This window comes from Penicillium atrosanguineum (assembly GCF_028827265.1).
Source record: "Penicillium atrosanguineum strain IBT 20685 chromosome Unknown utg000002l_segment0_segment0, whole genome shotgun sequence".
Classification (NCBI taxonomy): domain Eukaryota; kingdom Fungi; phylum Ascomycota; class Eurotiomycetes; order Eurotiales; family Aspergillaceae; genus Penicillium; species Penicillium atrosanguineum.
The window spans coordinates 2860330-2876539 of record NW_026623134.1 but is presented as its reverse complement, the minus strand read 5'-3'; the positions used below and the strand labels follow the sequence as shown (position 1 = coordinate 2876539).

The following is a 16210-nucleotide window of genomic DNA, read 5'->3' as shown; positions in this document are numbered from 1 at the left end:
TTGACACTGAACGATGTCGACCCAGACGACGACCGCTAAGCGGAACCCCGCGGACTCTATGGTGTCTACCTGGCGCCATGACCGATCTCAGTGGCAGGTATGGCACTGGATGGTTGAACTTCTTGGTTTGCACCTCGTGGATCTTGAAGGGGAAGTGCCAGTCTTCTCCAAGAAAGAGAAAATTCACGCCGTCCAGGAATGGACACTCCATCTGTGGATCCTCTTACACGCGGCGATCCCACTCGTGCTTCACCACGCATATACAACCTATACCGGTAACAACCTCAGCCTGCTCGCCGCCTTCGCATTATATTCGAGCGCATTCAAACTGAACGGGATCCACGAAATGCACATTATGCGCCGCCTAGGTCAACGCTATGGCTTTTTGGATGGGGACAAGCATCCACGCGACGATATTCCCGATGTTGGTGTTGGCAAGGTGATCCGAGAACTCATGTCCACTTCGACATTCCGCATGATAATGGCCATCTATCTTACCTACCAGCCAAGTGAGACTCCGGCAACAATGGAATGGAAATGGCTACCTTTGGAGATAGGCCTCTACAGCATCACGGTAGACTTTTGGTTCTACTGGTATCACCGTTTGATGCACTCGGTGGGACCATTGTGGAAGTTCCACCGTAGGCACCACCTGACAAAGCATCCCAATCCCTTGCTCTCTGCCTACGCGGATCACGAGCAAGAATTTATGGATATCACTGGCATCCCGCTTCTTGCATACACCACTTTAAAGATTCTTGGTCTACCTATGGGATTTTATGAGTGGTGGATCTGCTTCCAATATATTGCGTTCTCGGAATTTATCGGACACAGCGGTCTCCGAATCCATGGCGGTGCGCCCTCTACTTTCAACTGGTTGCTGGAACTCTTCGATGCGGAGTTGGTGATTGAGGACCACGACCTTCATCACCGGTATGGATGGAGAAAAAGCCACAACTATGGCAAGCAGACTCGGCTTTGGGATAGGATATTTGGGACTTGTCATGATCGCATTGAGAGCGTCAAAGACAACGTCGATTACACCAATCGTGTTACTATGCCTCTAATTTGAGGCTTGAAGATGCAGTATAACGTTACCCCCAAGATAGGGAAAAATACAAACCAACGATATGATACAGCATATCAGTCAATTTGGCTTAGTTTTCGCACTTGGGCAATTAACGGTCCTCCTCGTACTTTTTATTATATAAATGGTGCAGGAAGACAACCCGGGTTAGCTGCTGACAAGACAAGTTTCACTTAAAGAAGACTTTATGCAGCGATAGCAGGCGGGGCATAAATGACAGACGGTGGGGGCTCGGAAGTCCGGAATGTTCGATCAAGAATTTCTGAAACTACTACACTTCAAAGCCCCATTCTCATTGTCAAACGGTCTTGGTTAGACTCTTTCTTTGACCGAACTCCCAAGGAGAAAACGAGTAGATATACAGTCAAATCTCGTGAGCATTACACACGCCCGTTTACAAAGGCTCTCATGGCATCTATACTGGTGGCGATAGATATTCAATCCTTCTGCGACGCTTGATCTCGGCTGCGGCATACAGTCATAGGAGAATTAATCAGTACATATATCAGCAAGGCTTTTGACTTAGCGCTATGTATCTAGAGAAACTAGCGAACCCTAAACGAGCCTCAAGAACTTGAAACTTGAAGACAATTACGGCTGTTGCATTCTTTTGCTGCTTACTTGACACTGTAAGCCTCAGAGTGAGAGGGTAAATGTAATTTGTGATTGGTCAACTGGACTCCTTTCTCCATCTTGGAGTTGTTGGTATCCACACCGCTTCGGGTGTTGAAGCGGTGTGGGTACGCGACACGGGACTATTACGGTATATATTTCAGAGCTCGGCATGTCCTGCGGTATGCCGCGTTCGCCGGAGCACTGAGACATATGACCTACGAGGTGGAACTCACAGAGCTGAGTAAGCTGGATAAGGTGACTGTTTTTGTGTATAATTCGGACGTAAGCGTCCGTGCGGGCCATACAACTAGTCTCTACGAACTAGCAGGATCGCTAGACTCGATTTAGCATATAGATATAACTCTCTTCAAATTAGATTATATCGTACTAGTCTATGCGCTTTCGCTTCACCCCGACACAAGCTTTCTAGAATAAGAGAATTCAACAGAGTAATGACACATATTTTCCTTGATTCTACGTATTTCGAAAGGCGATTGCATACACGCTTCAGGCACAATGCTGTCTGATGGACATGCTCTAGACGTAGAACGCAAAAGCTGCACCGAGTAGAGCCATGGCTCCCTTGGGGACGCTCAACTGAGACGACGCAGCAGCAGTCGAGGGCAGAGCGGAGGCGGAGGCACTGGTGGATGAACTGTCGGAAGAGTTGGAAGACGTGCTCTTGGAAGAAGAGGTGGTGGAGCCTGTGATGAAAAAAGGTGTATTAGTATAATCGCCTTGTAACATCGTGCGGAGTTGCATCATGCCTGAGGAAGACAAAGGACTAGTCGACGTGGGTGTCGAAGATGCCGAGGATGTAAGGGTGGAAGTGACCGATGTAGAACTGGTCGCACTGGATGTTGCGGAAGAAGAAGTGGAGGAGGAGGAGGTGGTGGTGGTGGAAGAAGACGTGGAAGAAGAGGAAGTGGAAGAAGAGGAGGATGTGGTACCATCATCCGAAGCGCCCTTCTTGACAGTGAAAACGTCACTGACGGCAAGCTGGCCAGCAGAGTCAATTATCTGGATCTCGTAGTCATCTCTAAGCCATGACAGAATGGTATTAGTGTTGTTCTTTTCGGTTCATCCCACTCTATCTTCTACATACCCGTTGGAAATGCTAGGGTTAGGCTGGGTCGTGTATTCGCCATCAGAGGTCTTGACGTTATCCGCCAATTTGGTCTGGAAGGAGCCATCCTGACTTCGAAGGATGATGCTGATTACTGACGGATCACTAGAACTGCTGGTGAATTTGATAGTTTCGGCAGTGGAGAAATCCCACACCGTGTCTGATGACGGAGTGGTGACGGTGATTGCAAAAGCCGATGAGAGGAGGCTCAGGGCGGTGATGGTGAATGAGTAACGCATTTTGATTGAATGGAATTATGGAATTATCAGGGAGTGCGCTGGGGCGAATATCTCACTATTTCCCAGGAAAAGACTATATATATTTGGTCGATAGACTGGGCGAAAGATCTATAACAGAAATCAGTAACTTTCAGCTGAAGCCGAGCGCATTGAGAATACGAGATCGTCTAAGCCTTGCCCAGAAGTAGAATGTGACCCTAGCATGAGCTGAGCCTCTTGTAGAGAGACTAAAACAATGCAGGGGTCATTCTGGTGTCCACGTAGGGTAACAACGAACGGGCACTGCTAAGATCAGCTCTGCATCAGCGACCCGCCCTGTTGTGTTGGGGTCAATCAAAGTGAGCATTGCACCATATCTTTCCAATCAAGTTTCCAAAACGCATTGAGACCTGTGATCCTTGCTAATAAAGAACCTAATGGCTATAATCATGCCAGCACTAGGTTAGCGGTGAGAAGTGTAGTAAATACGAAGTATGCCGACAGGGCTCGGAAATCGAGGTTATCATAATTAGAAATCCATTGTCGTTATATTGTATTGTTACTTACAGCCGTGAATGAATACTGGTCATGACTGGTAACATTCACCACATGAGCTAGGTCTGCATGCCGTCTTACTGTATTATGTCCAATAGTCGAAAGCGACTATCGGAATTCTGCTGCAAGTACGGAGTTTCTAGTGACTCAACATATCTCCTATTTTCCGTTGTAATTCACGAGATGTAATATGAAAGCAATAAACCTAAATATATGGAGTATCTCATCTATAGTAAAACCATTGCAGAAACCATCGAAAACAACGTCAAGGAACAAAATCGAAAAACAATGCGGAGTACGGGAAACATGATCAAAACAGAGGGAATGGCGGTCTAGAGAATTAGATGGAAATGTAGGACATGATCAGTGCGGCCGTGACTATCAATGTCCTCAAATCCCACGACAATACGAATAAAGAAATCCCAGCGCCGTTGGAAGTGCTTGGACTTGCTGACGAGGTTGTCGATGTTTGGGTGTGATCTCCACAAATGTTAGTGCTTCGGTTCAGGCTTTCAGTAGGATAGTACACCCGAGGCCCTCCATCCGAGCTGAGGTCCACATGGATATTTCCGCTTGAATCAGTCACAAATGTTTTGCAAGAAAAGAGCTCGGTCACATTTTGTCCAAGTGAAAATCCTGTGCCGTCGGGGCCAAGCGTGATTTTGGTGGTGGCTTTGCTGGCTGGTTTGGCTCCCAGGTTGGACACCACGCTCACAACCTGGTTACCGGGAAATCCCTTGCGCATGGCCAAGATGTTTGTTGAGTTGTAGATTGGCAATGAGAGGTACGATAGATAGTCGCTCCCTGACTTCGAGGCGACCGTGGATTTTTCTCCGTCGCCACTCGCATATGATCGAATGCGATTCAACGACTGGACCAGCAAGGGTAGGGAATTCGATTTCATCGAGTATTTGGTAAGCCATAGGGCCTCCCGGTTGACAGGGTTGAACCCCCCTGACAGGTGCTGTTCTTCCCCGTAGTAGACTGTATTGTTTTTATTAGTGTCTTTGGCTTTCATTTCCATTTGTGAGGGCGCAACATACGGATGGGGATACCGTCAGCGAGCATGCTGATTGTGAGAATGTTGCGAGCCAGCTAATCAGGAGTGACAAAGTCAATACGTGCTCCCAAAAAACTCGATGCACTCAGCTTACCGATATGTCGGAAGTATACGAGCCAAAGCGAGGGACATCCTGATTCGATGTGAAAGTTCCCAAGGCGAGTACGTCCTCGCAATGTGTCCTGATGTAGTCGATAGACTGTATGATCTTGTTCAGGTCTCCATTGGTCGTGTTGAAGGCCTCTGAGAGGATATAATACCTAGAAAATGTCAACAAGCCCTCTGTTCATTTTGATGAGCTACTCACAACGGATAATTTAAAAGTCCACTTATACTAGGCTGCAGAGAGCAGTAACCGGATGCGTCTCTTGTGGCTCCTTCGCCCATAGTGAAAATGCCCGCTGACTTGCTGAAACTGGAGAAGAAGACGGGGGGAATGTTCAAGACACTGTCGATCCGCAAGCCGTCAACTACAAAAGATAATTGTCATTAAACCCGCTGGAGAGAGAGGACACGTATGGACATACTGGAGTAGTTCGAAACCAACTCCGAAACCCAGGTGCCCAGAATCTGCTGGACTTCCTGATCCTCGTTTCGCAGATCTGGAAGCGATATGGTGTTGTCTCCCATCCAGCACTGGTGAAGGCTTAGCAATGCTCTCATAACACGCGATGACAGACTTACATCCAGAACACAGGTGTCATTTGTGGGGTCCTCAGAAAGTAGCTTGTAGTCGTGAAAATACTTCTGATCATTGAATGGATTGAATGTGCTGTAGTCGATAGTGGAGGCATTTCCAGCCCAAGCCATGTCACCAACGACAATGTCCAGCATCAAGTACTATTTTTGCATGTCAGTTTCGTGAGTAGACATGGCAGCCGGCGACTCACCATGCCACGCGCGTGCAACGCTGCGGACAACGCTTGAAGGTCATCGGAAGTACCAAAATGGGAGTTGACGGAATACAGGTCGTTTGGCCAATACCCATGGTATGCTATCATCCATCCATCGTTAGTTCTCTAGATCCGTTGACAGTCAAGATGGCCATACCTGAGAGATCTGCCGTGCGAGTTGACTCCTGGCTTTGCACGGGCGAGATCCAAACCGCATCGAACCCGAGGTCCTGAATATAATCCAGCTTATTTATGATGCCTTGTAAACTCCCACCACAATACTCTCCCAGTCCTGCCTCACAAAAAGCGGTGGTTGAGTTATCGGATCGAGCGAAGCGATCGGTGACCACTTGGTAGACGGACCGACCGCGCCATTGGTCTCGGGAAGCCGCTTGTACTGTCACAGTGGCAGCAAGCACCAAAACCATCCACCACCACATTGTCGGTGGCGTTTGCATGACAGGTCGAAGGAGGATCAAATGACGGATGGAGCCAGAGACAATGAAAAGACTACTTGACTTGATTGACAATGTCATATATGCCGGATGGGAATGATTGACGGTGAGGTACAGATGTGTATCGTACCGTATGTGTAATACCTCTATTCATAATAATGATCTGTCATGTATTCTGTCGGCCCGATCGGCAGCCCGCCTCGAACCACGCATGCCAATCGAGGGCCCTGATGGCTTCCAATGGCAGCCGGGCGGACCCTGGTTGGTTCGCGAGGGACTCGTCTGGGGGCTCCGCGAGCCTAGTTGCCGAACATTATCCATGTTACGTTGGTATGCTGGCCTCGGAGTGGAAGAGCCGCCCGGTTGGTAGCAATCTGGCCCGATTTCTTGTGACAGTTGCAGCAATCCTTGCGTGATAATTGATTGCTCCCTGACCAGAGTCCTTGACCGGGTCCACATGTGGATCCAAATATGACAGCTGGGATTTGTTCCATGTGGGCCTGGAAGCATCCGCCGGGGTCAGATAAGGAGATGGTCGGCCTCCCCGCGAACTATTTGATCCTTGGGCCCGCAGTGGAGTTGACAGCAAACTATTGACAGCTTCAGCCAAGCCAAGTCAAGCAAAAAGTGCATCAATTGCCGACCATCAACTATGCCTTGCCGCAGCCTTAGCAGCAGGCACGGAGTGGCCGTGAACAAAAGCAAAAAGCAATACGAGGCAGGGACGACCCGCAACAACGAGCCTCACTCTTATCATCATATCCACCTCTCACCCTTTCCCATAGGTCTGTCCCCGTATCAGGTATGACGTGTTCTATCTTCTATGAGGCGGGATACCCGATCTGGCATAATTTACACATTATACTCGATTTCCTTCCGGCATGGCTTGTCTCGGAACACATGTGTATCCGAAGGTCCTATGCCGATGCATGTCAGAATGGCTCCATTTGTATGAGACATGATGCGGCTTGGGCCTGGAACCTGGTCTAGGTGCCCGAACAATGCGCGCATCAAATACGGTGTATGTCAGCTTGAGATCCATCATCCAAAATTAGAACCGCTCAACCGCTTTGCGTGAGTGTGGAGAGGCTTTGCTGTGGATTGAGGCTGTACGGCTGTACGGCAAGGCTGGCTCAGGTCTCCAGCGGTTCGCCTAATTCCTGCATCTATGCTGATTTACCAAACAGTGATTGGTGTTCTCGCCCTCAGAATCAATTATTGCATTGGCCTGGACAGCTCCAGAGTATTCATTATCTTTCACATGCTTCTCTTGCGCAGCTGCGTTCTAGCAATCGTTTAGTGTCTCTGTTTCTATGAGTTTTATTTTTCTTCCTGGTATGCACTCTGTGGTTGTCCCTTTGCAGTCGAGGCTCGAACAGCGTGTTCTGTGAATGTCACAATAGTGGCATTTACTGTGCGGAATGGAGCTGCTCATTTCCATCCCTCATTACCTTGCCATTGTTGCACTATCTATACGCATTGTACAATCCCTGCCATATCTTCCAGAAGAAGCAGACTGGAATCTCAACCAAAATCAGACAGCAACACACCCCCTCGACTACTCGGGTCAGTGGGATGGCCACACATACAACCCCTCGCCAGAAAACTGGCGATTCCCCTTTTACACGATATTCCTCGACAGATTTGTCAATGGTGATCCGAGTAACGACAATGCAAATGGCACACAGTGGGAACATATCTTGACCTCCAACGAGTTCCGCCATGGCGGCGACGTTCTTGGGCTGGTTGATACGTTTGATTATCTTCAGGGGATGGGGATCAAGGTGCGTCTGTTGCTTCAGGAAGATTTGGATGTGAAGAATTTATTGACCATATCCAGTGCGTTTACCTCGCAGGAACACCATATATCAACTTCCCCTGGGCTGCGGATGGATACTCCCCGCTTGACCTGACTCTGCTGGATCATCACTTCGGAACGATCGAGGACTGGCGCACAATGATATCTGAGGCGCATCGACGGGGGATGTATGTTCTTTTTGATAATACCTTTGCAACGTATGTGAGATCCATCTACGCAACCTCTGATGTCGTCTGCTGATTGTGAATAGAATGGGCGATCTCGTTGGTTTTCAGGGTTTCTTGAACAAGTCTGCGCCGATCAATCCCAACGAATACGACTATGCATGGAAGTACGACCGCCGATACTGGGATTTTCAGCCTGGAAATGAAGTTGAGAGTGAATGTCCTTGGGAGTATCCTCGGTTCTGGGATGATGATGGGACCGGTTTGACCACCACAACACTTGGTCCTTCATGTCGGAATAGTGAATTTGACCAGGTAACTTTCATTCCTTTCGATATTGAGCATGACTGACCTCTACAGTATGGAGAAGTTGCCGCTTTTGGAAACTACACCGAATGGGAAGGGCAGATATCCAAATTCGCATTTGTGCAGGATCGTCTACGTGGATGGCGGCCGGACGTGCTGGCCAAGATCAAACACTTTTCGTGTCTAACCATCACCATGCTTGATATCGACGGATACCGCGTTGACAAGGCTCTACAAGTTACCCTTGACTCTCTTGGAGAATGGTCCGAGTATATGCGGGATTGCGCCAAGCAGGTGGGAAAGGAAAACTTCTACATTCCCGGAGAGATTGTGGCGGGAAACTCTTTTGGCTCGCTTTACATCGGTCGCGGTCAACAGACAAATCAAACCAAGTCAAACATGACGGAAGCGTTTATGATGACGAACAAGACAAAAAAGTCAGATGAGGATCTGTTCTTGAGACCTGCGGAGAGGTCCGCGTTGGACGGGGCGGCATTCCACTACACATTATATCGTGGTCTGAGCCGGTTTCTAGGGTTAGATTCTCACCATCAGCACTTTCAATTTACTCAAGCTAACATTGCTCCGTTTAGTCTAGACGGTACCTACACTGCCGAAGGCGACCCGCCAGTCAACTTTGTGGAGACCTGGAACGGTCTTGTGGAGACCAACGATATGGTCAACACGAACACCGGTAAGTTCGATCCTCGTCACCTGTTTGGTGTCACGAATCCGGATGTCTTCAGGTGGCCAGGGGTCAAAAACGGGACCCGGAAGCAGAACTTGGGTCTGTACGTCGCTTCGTTGCTCATGCCTGGAATCCCCATCATCTCCTGGGGCGAGGACCAGGATTTCTACGTACTGGACAACCAGGCTGACAACTATGTCTTCGGTCGTGGACCCATGTCATCTGCTCAGGCATGGCAGCTGCATGGATGCTACAAGCTGGGGTCATCAAAATACGTTGATTTCCCGCTCGACAGCTCCCTGACCGGATGTGAAGATGATTCCGTCAGTCTCGATCACCGCGATCCTTCTCACCCAGTGCGAGGCCTCATCAAGATGATGTTTGAGATGCGTCAAAACTATCCCGTTCTGAATGATGGCTGGTACCTGCAGCAATTGTCAAATCAGACGTTCGACATTTACCTTCCAGGCAGTAATGGGACACCGACCGAGACTGGGATGTGGAGTGTCATGAGAGCACGCTTTGCGGATGTGCAGAATTTCGATGGGCAAGGCCAGGGGAATCAGAGCGTCTGGCTGTTGTATTCTAATGACAACAAAACAGTCGAACACCAGTTCAACTGCAGCAGTAAGGACGCTTTGATCTCGCCATTTCCCATGGGAACAACGGTCAAAAACCTTTTTCCACCGTTCGAGGAATTGACCCTGGCCAACAGCTCGATTACGCTTAGGTATTTTTAATGTTCTGAAATTGATTCCCGTTACTGACAATAAATAGATTTGAAGGGTCTGACGTTCCCAACGGGTGTTATCCCAACCTTACTATGCCGGCCTGGGGTTTCAAGGCCTTTGTTCCGAAGAATAAATTCGTGCAGCCTTCCCCATATATAACACGCTTCTCCCCAGGGCATGACGCTCGACTTGTGCCCCAGGGAACAAGTGGGGAGACGATACGAATTGGTTTCGAATTCTCTCAGGAGATGGATTGCGGGGATATCACCCACTCGCTGACGATCACGTCCAAGGCGCTTGACGACGAGAGCCCACAGATTGACACGACGTCGGTGTCTTGTAAATCAATTGAAGAGACTGATGTTGTGACATGGCCGGGGGCACTCACTAGCGTTTTCAGCTACGAGGTTGATTTGGGCAACGTCTTTCCAGGGGTTCACAGAGTCACACTTAGCAACGTGACTACAGCAGATGGAAATCAATCCACAGGTGTGAGTACATTCCTCGCTACAAAGGTCGAGAAAGTCACAATACTAATTGAGTCGGGTAGTCCGTCGACCACTTTCTTTTCCGTATCGGACAGATAAACAATCCGATGGTCTGGCCACAGCTGGCCAACTACAGCAGAATGCTACTGTTCGACAACCCGTCGTCTGAGACTGAGCCCTTATCAGTAATGCCACAAGCCCCTGGTGCAGACATGTGGCGATACTCGCTGGATTTTGGAGCTACATTTAGTGCCTGGATGACATACACCGGCTTCAACACGTCGATCCCCGGCAAAAATTGGAGCGGCACTGCGAAGCAGGCCTGGGAAGGAGAACACATCCTTGCCCAATACTGGAGCAAGTTGACCGGAAGTAGTGCTCACTATCAGCATGGAGACACGCAATGGGCATACAAGCCCCCACGTCGTTTCCCAAACCTCTTCATCGAAGGCGAGTTCAACCAATTCGGGTATGACGCTGGCTATTCCAACAAAATGGCTCTTAGCAACGACACTGGCTTATGGGAAATCCACTTCATGGGCGAATGGCCCGTGCAGGTTGCATTCAACGCCTGGGGATTAAACGAAGACGGCCTGCCCGATCAAACACAGGTATTTGGGGACATCGATGGAGACAACGTTTTGGATCAAGTCCCTCCAGTCACGCTGTTGAGCAATGTATTCAACGTCACCATCCCACCCCCTTCGCCCTATCTTTCCTTCAAGCTGTCGGTGGGTGACGGCGATCTTAAGGTCTACGCTACGCCCACAGGATCCAGATGGGTTCAGCTGGCCATCTTTATCGTGCTCGCGATTGTGCCTGTCGCCACCGCTGTCGGTGCGGTGTTTGTTTACCTGAAGGCATTTTACCAGGTCAAATTCAACCAAATCGGTGTCACCGAGAAAAGGTCAAGCTTCACTCCACTGGTGAGCGTCTTTCAAAAGGTGGTACAGCGATCTAATGCCAGGGAATCCAATCCCGGACTTGCTCTAACCAATATGGGCCCGTTCCCATCTGAGAGTGGAGGCGTCGTCGGTGCCACCGTAAACACCCGACGACGAACCGTGCTTATTGCAACGATGGAATACGATATTGAAGATTGGGGCATTAAGATCAAAATCGGTGGGCTCGGTGTCATGGCCCAGCTGTTGGGGAAACATCTGACCCATCAGGATATCATATGGGTGGTCCCTTGTGTTGGAGGCGTTGACTACCCCAAGGACGATCCCCGTGAGCCGATGGTGATCACCGTTCTTGGGAATAACTACCAAGTGGATGTCCAGTATCATCGGCTGCAAAACCTCACGTACGTCTTGTTAGACGCGCCTGTGTTCCGAGCTCAGTCCAAATCAGAGCCGTACCCTGCCCGCATGGATGACCTGAATTCGGCTATATTCTATTCTAGTTGGAATCAATGTATTGCTGAAGCTATCAGGAGATTTCCGGCTATCGACCTCTATCACATCAATGATTACCATGGCGCCGCTGCCCCTCTCTATCTTCTGCCTCGCACGATTCCATGCTGCCTGTCTCTGCATAATGCTGAATTCCAAGGACTTTGGCCAATGAAAACTCCACAGCAAAATCAAGAGGTTTGCAGTGTCTATAACCTTGACCATGCATTGGTAAAGAAGTATATTCAGTTTGGCGAAGTGTTTAACCTTCTTCATGGAGCTGCCAACTATCTGAAAATTCACCAAAACGGGTTCGGTGCTGTCGGTGTGTCCAAGAAATATGGCAAGAGATCGTACGCCAGGTATCCTATTTTCTGGGGTCTCAAAAACATTGAAGCGCTGCCAAACCCCGATCCATCTGACATCGCTGAGTGGGATCACAACGCAAACAACAATCTCGAAGACATTATCATCGATGCAGAGTTTGAAGCCAGTCGTGCCCCACTCAAAAGACAAGCGCAAGAATGGGCAGGGCTCAAAGTTGACCCAGAGGCCGAGCTGTTTGTGTTTGTCGGTCGTTGGTCCATGCAAAAGGGCGTTGATTTGATTGCAGACATTTTCCCCTCCATTCTAGACGCTCACCCAAAGGTCCAGTTGATGTGCATTGGTCCAGTCATTGACCTACATGGAAGGTTTGCCGCGTTGAAACTGAATCGACTCATTGAGCTCTACCCTGGGCGAGTCTATTCCAAACCAGAATTCACTGCACTGCCGCCCTTCATTTTCAGTGGCGCTGAATTCGCCTTGATTCCTTCGCGTGATGAACCGTTCGGTCTGGTGGCCGTGGAATTCGGACGGAAAGGAGCGTTGGGCGTGGGATCACGGTAAGACTGATCTGGCTTGAGTCTATCACCAGTGCTAACCTATGTTTCTTTAGTGTTGGTGGCCTTGGGCAGATGCCAGGATGGTGGTTCACAATGTGAGTTTGTTTGTCTCACAATACGTTCAGCCTAACCCATTCTAGCGAGTCTATGACAACCAAACACCTTATCCAACAGTTCAAGATGGCCATCAACGACGCTCTGAAATCGTCCCAGGAAACACGAGCGCTCATGCGTGCACGATCCAGCAAGCAGCGCTTCCCCGTAGTACAGTGGGTTGAGGATCTGGAAATCCTACAATCCACTTCAATCGAAAAGCACGCCAAGTACTCTAAACGCCACGATCGCAGTTCATGGAGGTTTTCCCATGGCAGCACCCTTGTCCCAGAAAGCATTCGCAAAGTCTCGTCGAGTTCAAACAACAGCCGCAAACGGAGCCTATCACGCAGCTCCACCGCGTCTGTCCCGCCGAGCAGGCCGATTACGTCTGATATGAGTTTGTCTGTACCTCGACCGGGTTTTGACCACATTCTCTCGCCGACAAATCCGTCCTCCAATCTAAACATGTCCGACAACGAGCCCGATTCTGACAACGGCCCAAGACGCAGACCCTTGTCCTCCGACCCTCTCGCAGATTCGCGAATTGTTTACTCTGCGGTAAGCGACGGAGAGGATCTCGAGCCCATGTCTGGGGCCATCCAAGAGGATGGCAGTGTTCGTCCATCGCCACTTGGGACACCTAGTTTTTCCTTTGCTCGATCTGGTGCCAGCACACCAGTTCTCGGTACACGATCAGAAGACGGTCTACTGGGCCGAAAAGACGCAAGGGCATCCATGATGAGTCTGATCAGCGTCGATGATATAATAAAGGAGAAACAAGACTACAACCTCCAGAAAGTTGATCCATTTTTCACGGATGTGAATAACGAGTACGCAGATAAGTTTGAGAAGAAGCTTGCGGATCTGAAAGGGAAGAACTCCGAAGACCAGCTCTGCATCGAAGAGTTTCTCGAGAAGAGCCAAAAAGACTGGTTCAATCGATACCGCGACGTCAAACTGGGCAAGTCCCCCTTGCCGTCTCCTGCTCCCTCTGTCTTTCGCATCAAGGTTCATGAAACAAGTCGACCAGAGAGCCCGCAAGTTACTGGTCCAGGCGCAGACTCAAATTCTGGGCAATTCCTTCTCCCAAATGACTATGTTCCCCCGACGGGTTTGAAGCGTTTCATGTTGATGAAGCTGGGTGATTGGCCTGTGTACTCCATCTTCCTCGCTATTGTGAGTTGGAACCCCACCAAAACTTTTCATTACAGAGGTTGACAACATTATTTTAGGGCCAAATTCTCGCCTTGAACTCGTACCAGATCACACTCCTGAACGGTGAGATTGGAGAGACGGCCCAAAAGCTATACATTCTGGCATCCATCTATCTTGCCTCTTCGATCATATGGTGGATGGTCTTCCGTCTAGTCCCCTCAGTCTATGTGTTGGCGACTCCTTTCTTTGTACGTTCATGCTCCTCTATCTGGCTCACGAGGTTGCAAGCTAACTATCCGCAGATATACGGGTTTGCCTTCCTATTTGTCGGTCTTGCCGGTCCCATCCACAACAGCACAACTCGATCATGGCTACAAAACGTGGGAATCGGCTTGTATTCGTTTGCATCTTCGAGTGGGTCAGTTTTCTTCGCACTCAACTTTGGAGATGAAGGTATGCAACAATCCTTTTACGAAGCATGGATGTTATCTGACTTTCTTGTCCAGGTGGAGCGCCTCTTAGGTCTTGGATTTATAGAGCTACCGTCATCCAGGGCACTCAGCAGTTGTTCATCAGTTTCCTTTGGTACTGGGGTAGCTGGATGGCAGCTCTCAATCAAAAAGGTAGCACGCAATTCAGCCTTGCCATGACCAATCCAGGCGCTTTGCTCGGGATCGGACTAGGACTTGCCTCTCTTCTGTGGCTGTTGGGGGCCCTGGTCTTCTTTGGACTTCCTGCATATTATAGGCAAGCACCAGGTCAAGTGCCGACATTCTACCTATCGCTCTTCCGCCGTCGCATAATTCTTGTATGTCTCCTCCATTTCTCTCTCAAGCTAACTTTGATTCTGACGCTGTATTTTGCAGTGGTTTTTCTACATGGTATTCATATCAAACTACTGGCTGTCGGCACCTTACGGACGAAACTGGCTCTATCTCTGGTCCAGCAAGCATGCACCCGTGTGGCAAATTGTGCTCCTTGTCCTCTTCTTTTTCATCATTGTCTGGGCAGCAGCTCTCTGGGTCTTTCACGTCTTTTCCAAGAGACACGCCTGGTTCATCCCGATCTTTGCCGTCGGTCTTGGTGCTCCTCGATGGGGCCAGATCCTGTGGGCAACCTCCAACATAGCCGCGTACATCCCCTGGGCCGGTGGTCCCGTAGCCGGAGCTATACTTGGTAGAGCACTATGGCTTTGGCTAGGAGTTTTGGATTCCCTTCAGGGTGTCGGTAAGTTTCCTCTCGCAGCGAATGAAACGTAACACAAACTGATCCACGCCAACACAGGGTTTGGAATGATCCTCCTCCACACAATGACTCGATTCCATGTCACCTTCACACTTCTAGCCGCGCAGGTGGTCGGTTCTGTTGCGACTATGCTCGCCCGCGCGACAGCACCGGATAAGTTAGGCCCTGGTGATGTTTTCCCTGATTTCTCCGCTGGCGTCGCAGCCGGCTTGGGAAAGGCAGACTTCTGGGTCTGCTTGCTTTTCATGCTATCTATCAATGTGCTCTGCATCTTTTTCTACCGCAAGGAACAACTCGCGAAACCTTGATCGCTGTTCCACCCTGGTCTAGCGTTCTTTTCTTTCTTTTCTGTTTGACATCCACTTAACATTGTGTGGCGTAGGTATTGTGATTGAAGAATTAATTATACTATAGTTGGTTGCATTTGCTGGGGCGCAATAGACTTTGTGAAAGTCGCCCCAGGTTTTGGATTTGTACATAGTGTATACTACTACTACTACTACTACTACTACTACTACTACTACTACTACTACTATCATTATTATTACGGCTGTATATCTTCAGAACTCTTGTGGTCTGCTCTGCTCTGCATGGCTGGAGAGGTACAGTGTCTGCGAGAACTGGTATTTGAAATTCACCCCTAGTCGCACGACGCTAAAGCGGCGCATCCTCATTTTTCATCCTATTGATTGCACTGATGATACAAACATGTGCCAACATATTCCTTTCCAGTCTCTAATCAAGCACATACGACCATAGGGTGTGGAGAACAGGGCTTCCCGTCCGCTCAGCCGTACTTAAGCCACACGCCGGCAGGTTAGTAGTTGGGTGGGTGACCACCAGCGAATCCCTGCTGTTGTATGTTTTTTGGGGTTTTGGAGTTTTTTTTTTATTTGTTCGGGAAAGTTCCCTTGCCGCCCTAATCTTCAGTCCCTTAGTCCCTTCATCTGAATGCCCTGAACACAACTAATTTGCACCTGAATATCCTGCAAGCCCCTGAAGCGCTGACCTGTCCTTTCCAACCCTTCCCCTCCTATGCTGCTTTTTCCTCATATACGTCGTTTTAGTCATGACTCTCTGATCTGGTCTTGGCTGTATCTCCAACGTCTACAGTAGTGAAAATTTTGAAATAAGAATAAATTAGGATCCTCAGAATAATATCTGTTTTCGGAGATACATTTGGCGAAGGCATTACTTATAGCAGAGTTATTATAAGGAAAAAGACACGCAA

At 49.1% G+C, this 16210-nt stretch overlaps 4 protein-coding genes across 4 annotated transcripts, besides 2 other annotated features; 2 read left to right on the top strand and 2 right to left on the bottom strand.

Moving 5' to 3' along the window:
* Positions 1–13: 13 nt before the first annotated feature.
* N7443_002876 (sterol desaturase family protein) lies at positions 14–1072 on the top strand (the record flags this gene model as incomplete). Its single annotated transcript, XM_056882932.1, has 1 exon — positions 14–1072. One exon carries the CDS (start codon positions 14–16, stop codon positions 1070–1072), a length of 1059 nt encoding a protein of 352 aa, XP_056744773.1.
* Positions 1073–2239: 1167 nt separating this feature from the next.
* On the bottom strand, positions 2240–3067 carry N7443_002875 (GPI anchored serine-threonine rich family protein; the record flags this gene model as incomplete). Its single annotated transcript, XM_056882931.1, has 2 exons — positions 2240–2741; positions 2808–3067. The coding sequence occupies 2 exons, from the start codon at positions 3065–3067 to the stop codon at positions 2240–2242; spliced, it is 762 nt and encodes a 253-aa protein (XP_056744772.1).
* Positions 3068–3941: 874 nt separating this feature from the next.
* Positions 3942–5994, bottom strand: N7443_002874 (alpha-amylase; the record flags this gene model as incomplete). The annotated part of the gene is made up of 8 exons (XM_056882930.1): positions 3942–4585; positions 4645–4696; positions 4756–4921; positions 4969–5131; positions 5189–5297; positions 5346–5501; positions 5552–5655; positions 5712–5994. 8 exons carry the CDS (start codon positions 5992–5994, stop codon positions 3942–3944), a joined length of 1677 nt encoding a protein of 558 aa, XP_056744771.1.
* A 1436-nt stretch (positions 5995–7430) lies between these two features.
* N7443_002873 (acetyltransferase) lies at positions 7431–15287 on the top strand (the record flags this gene model as incomplete). Its single annotated transcript, XM_056882929.1, has 14 exons — positions 7431–7793; positions 7850–8025; positions 8079–8307; positions 8353–8834; positions 8892–9716; positions 9764–10208; positions 10268–12483; positions 12537–12578; positions 12624–13755; positions 13812–13982; positions 14037–14187; positions 14241–14542; positions 14601–14961; positions 15019–15287. 14 exons carry the CDS (start codon positions 7431–7433, stop codon positions 15285–15287), a joined length of 7164 nt encoding a protein of 2387 aa, XP_056744770.1.
* Positions 15288–15714: 427 nt separating this feature from the next.
* Positions 15715–15935: a sequence feature (Protein overlapping with rRNA (N7443_002872, KAJ5310411.1) was converted to a misc_feature.).
* A 21-nt stretch (positions 15936–15956) lies between these two features.
* Positions 15957–16050: a sequence feature (Protein overlapping with rRNA (N7443_002872, KAJ5310411.1) was converted to a misc_feature.).
* Between the last annotated feature and the right edge of the window lie 160 nt (positions 16051–16210).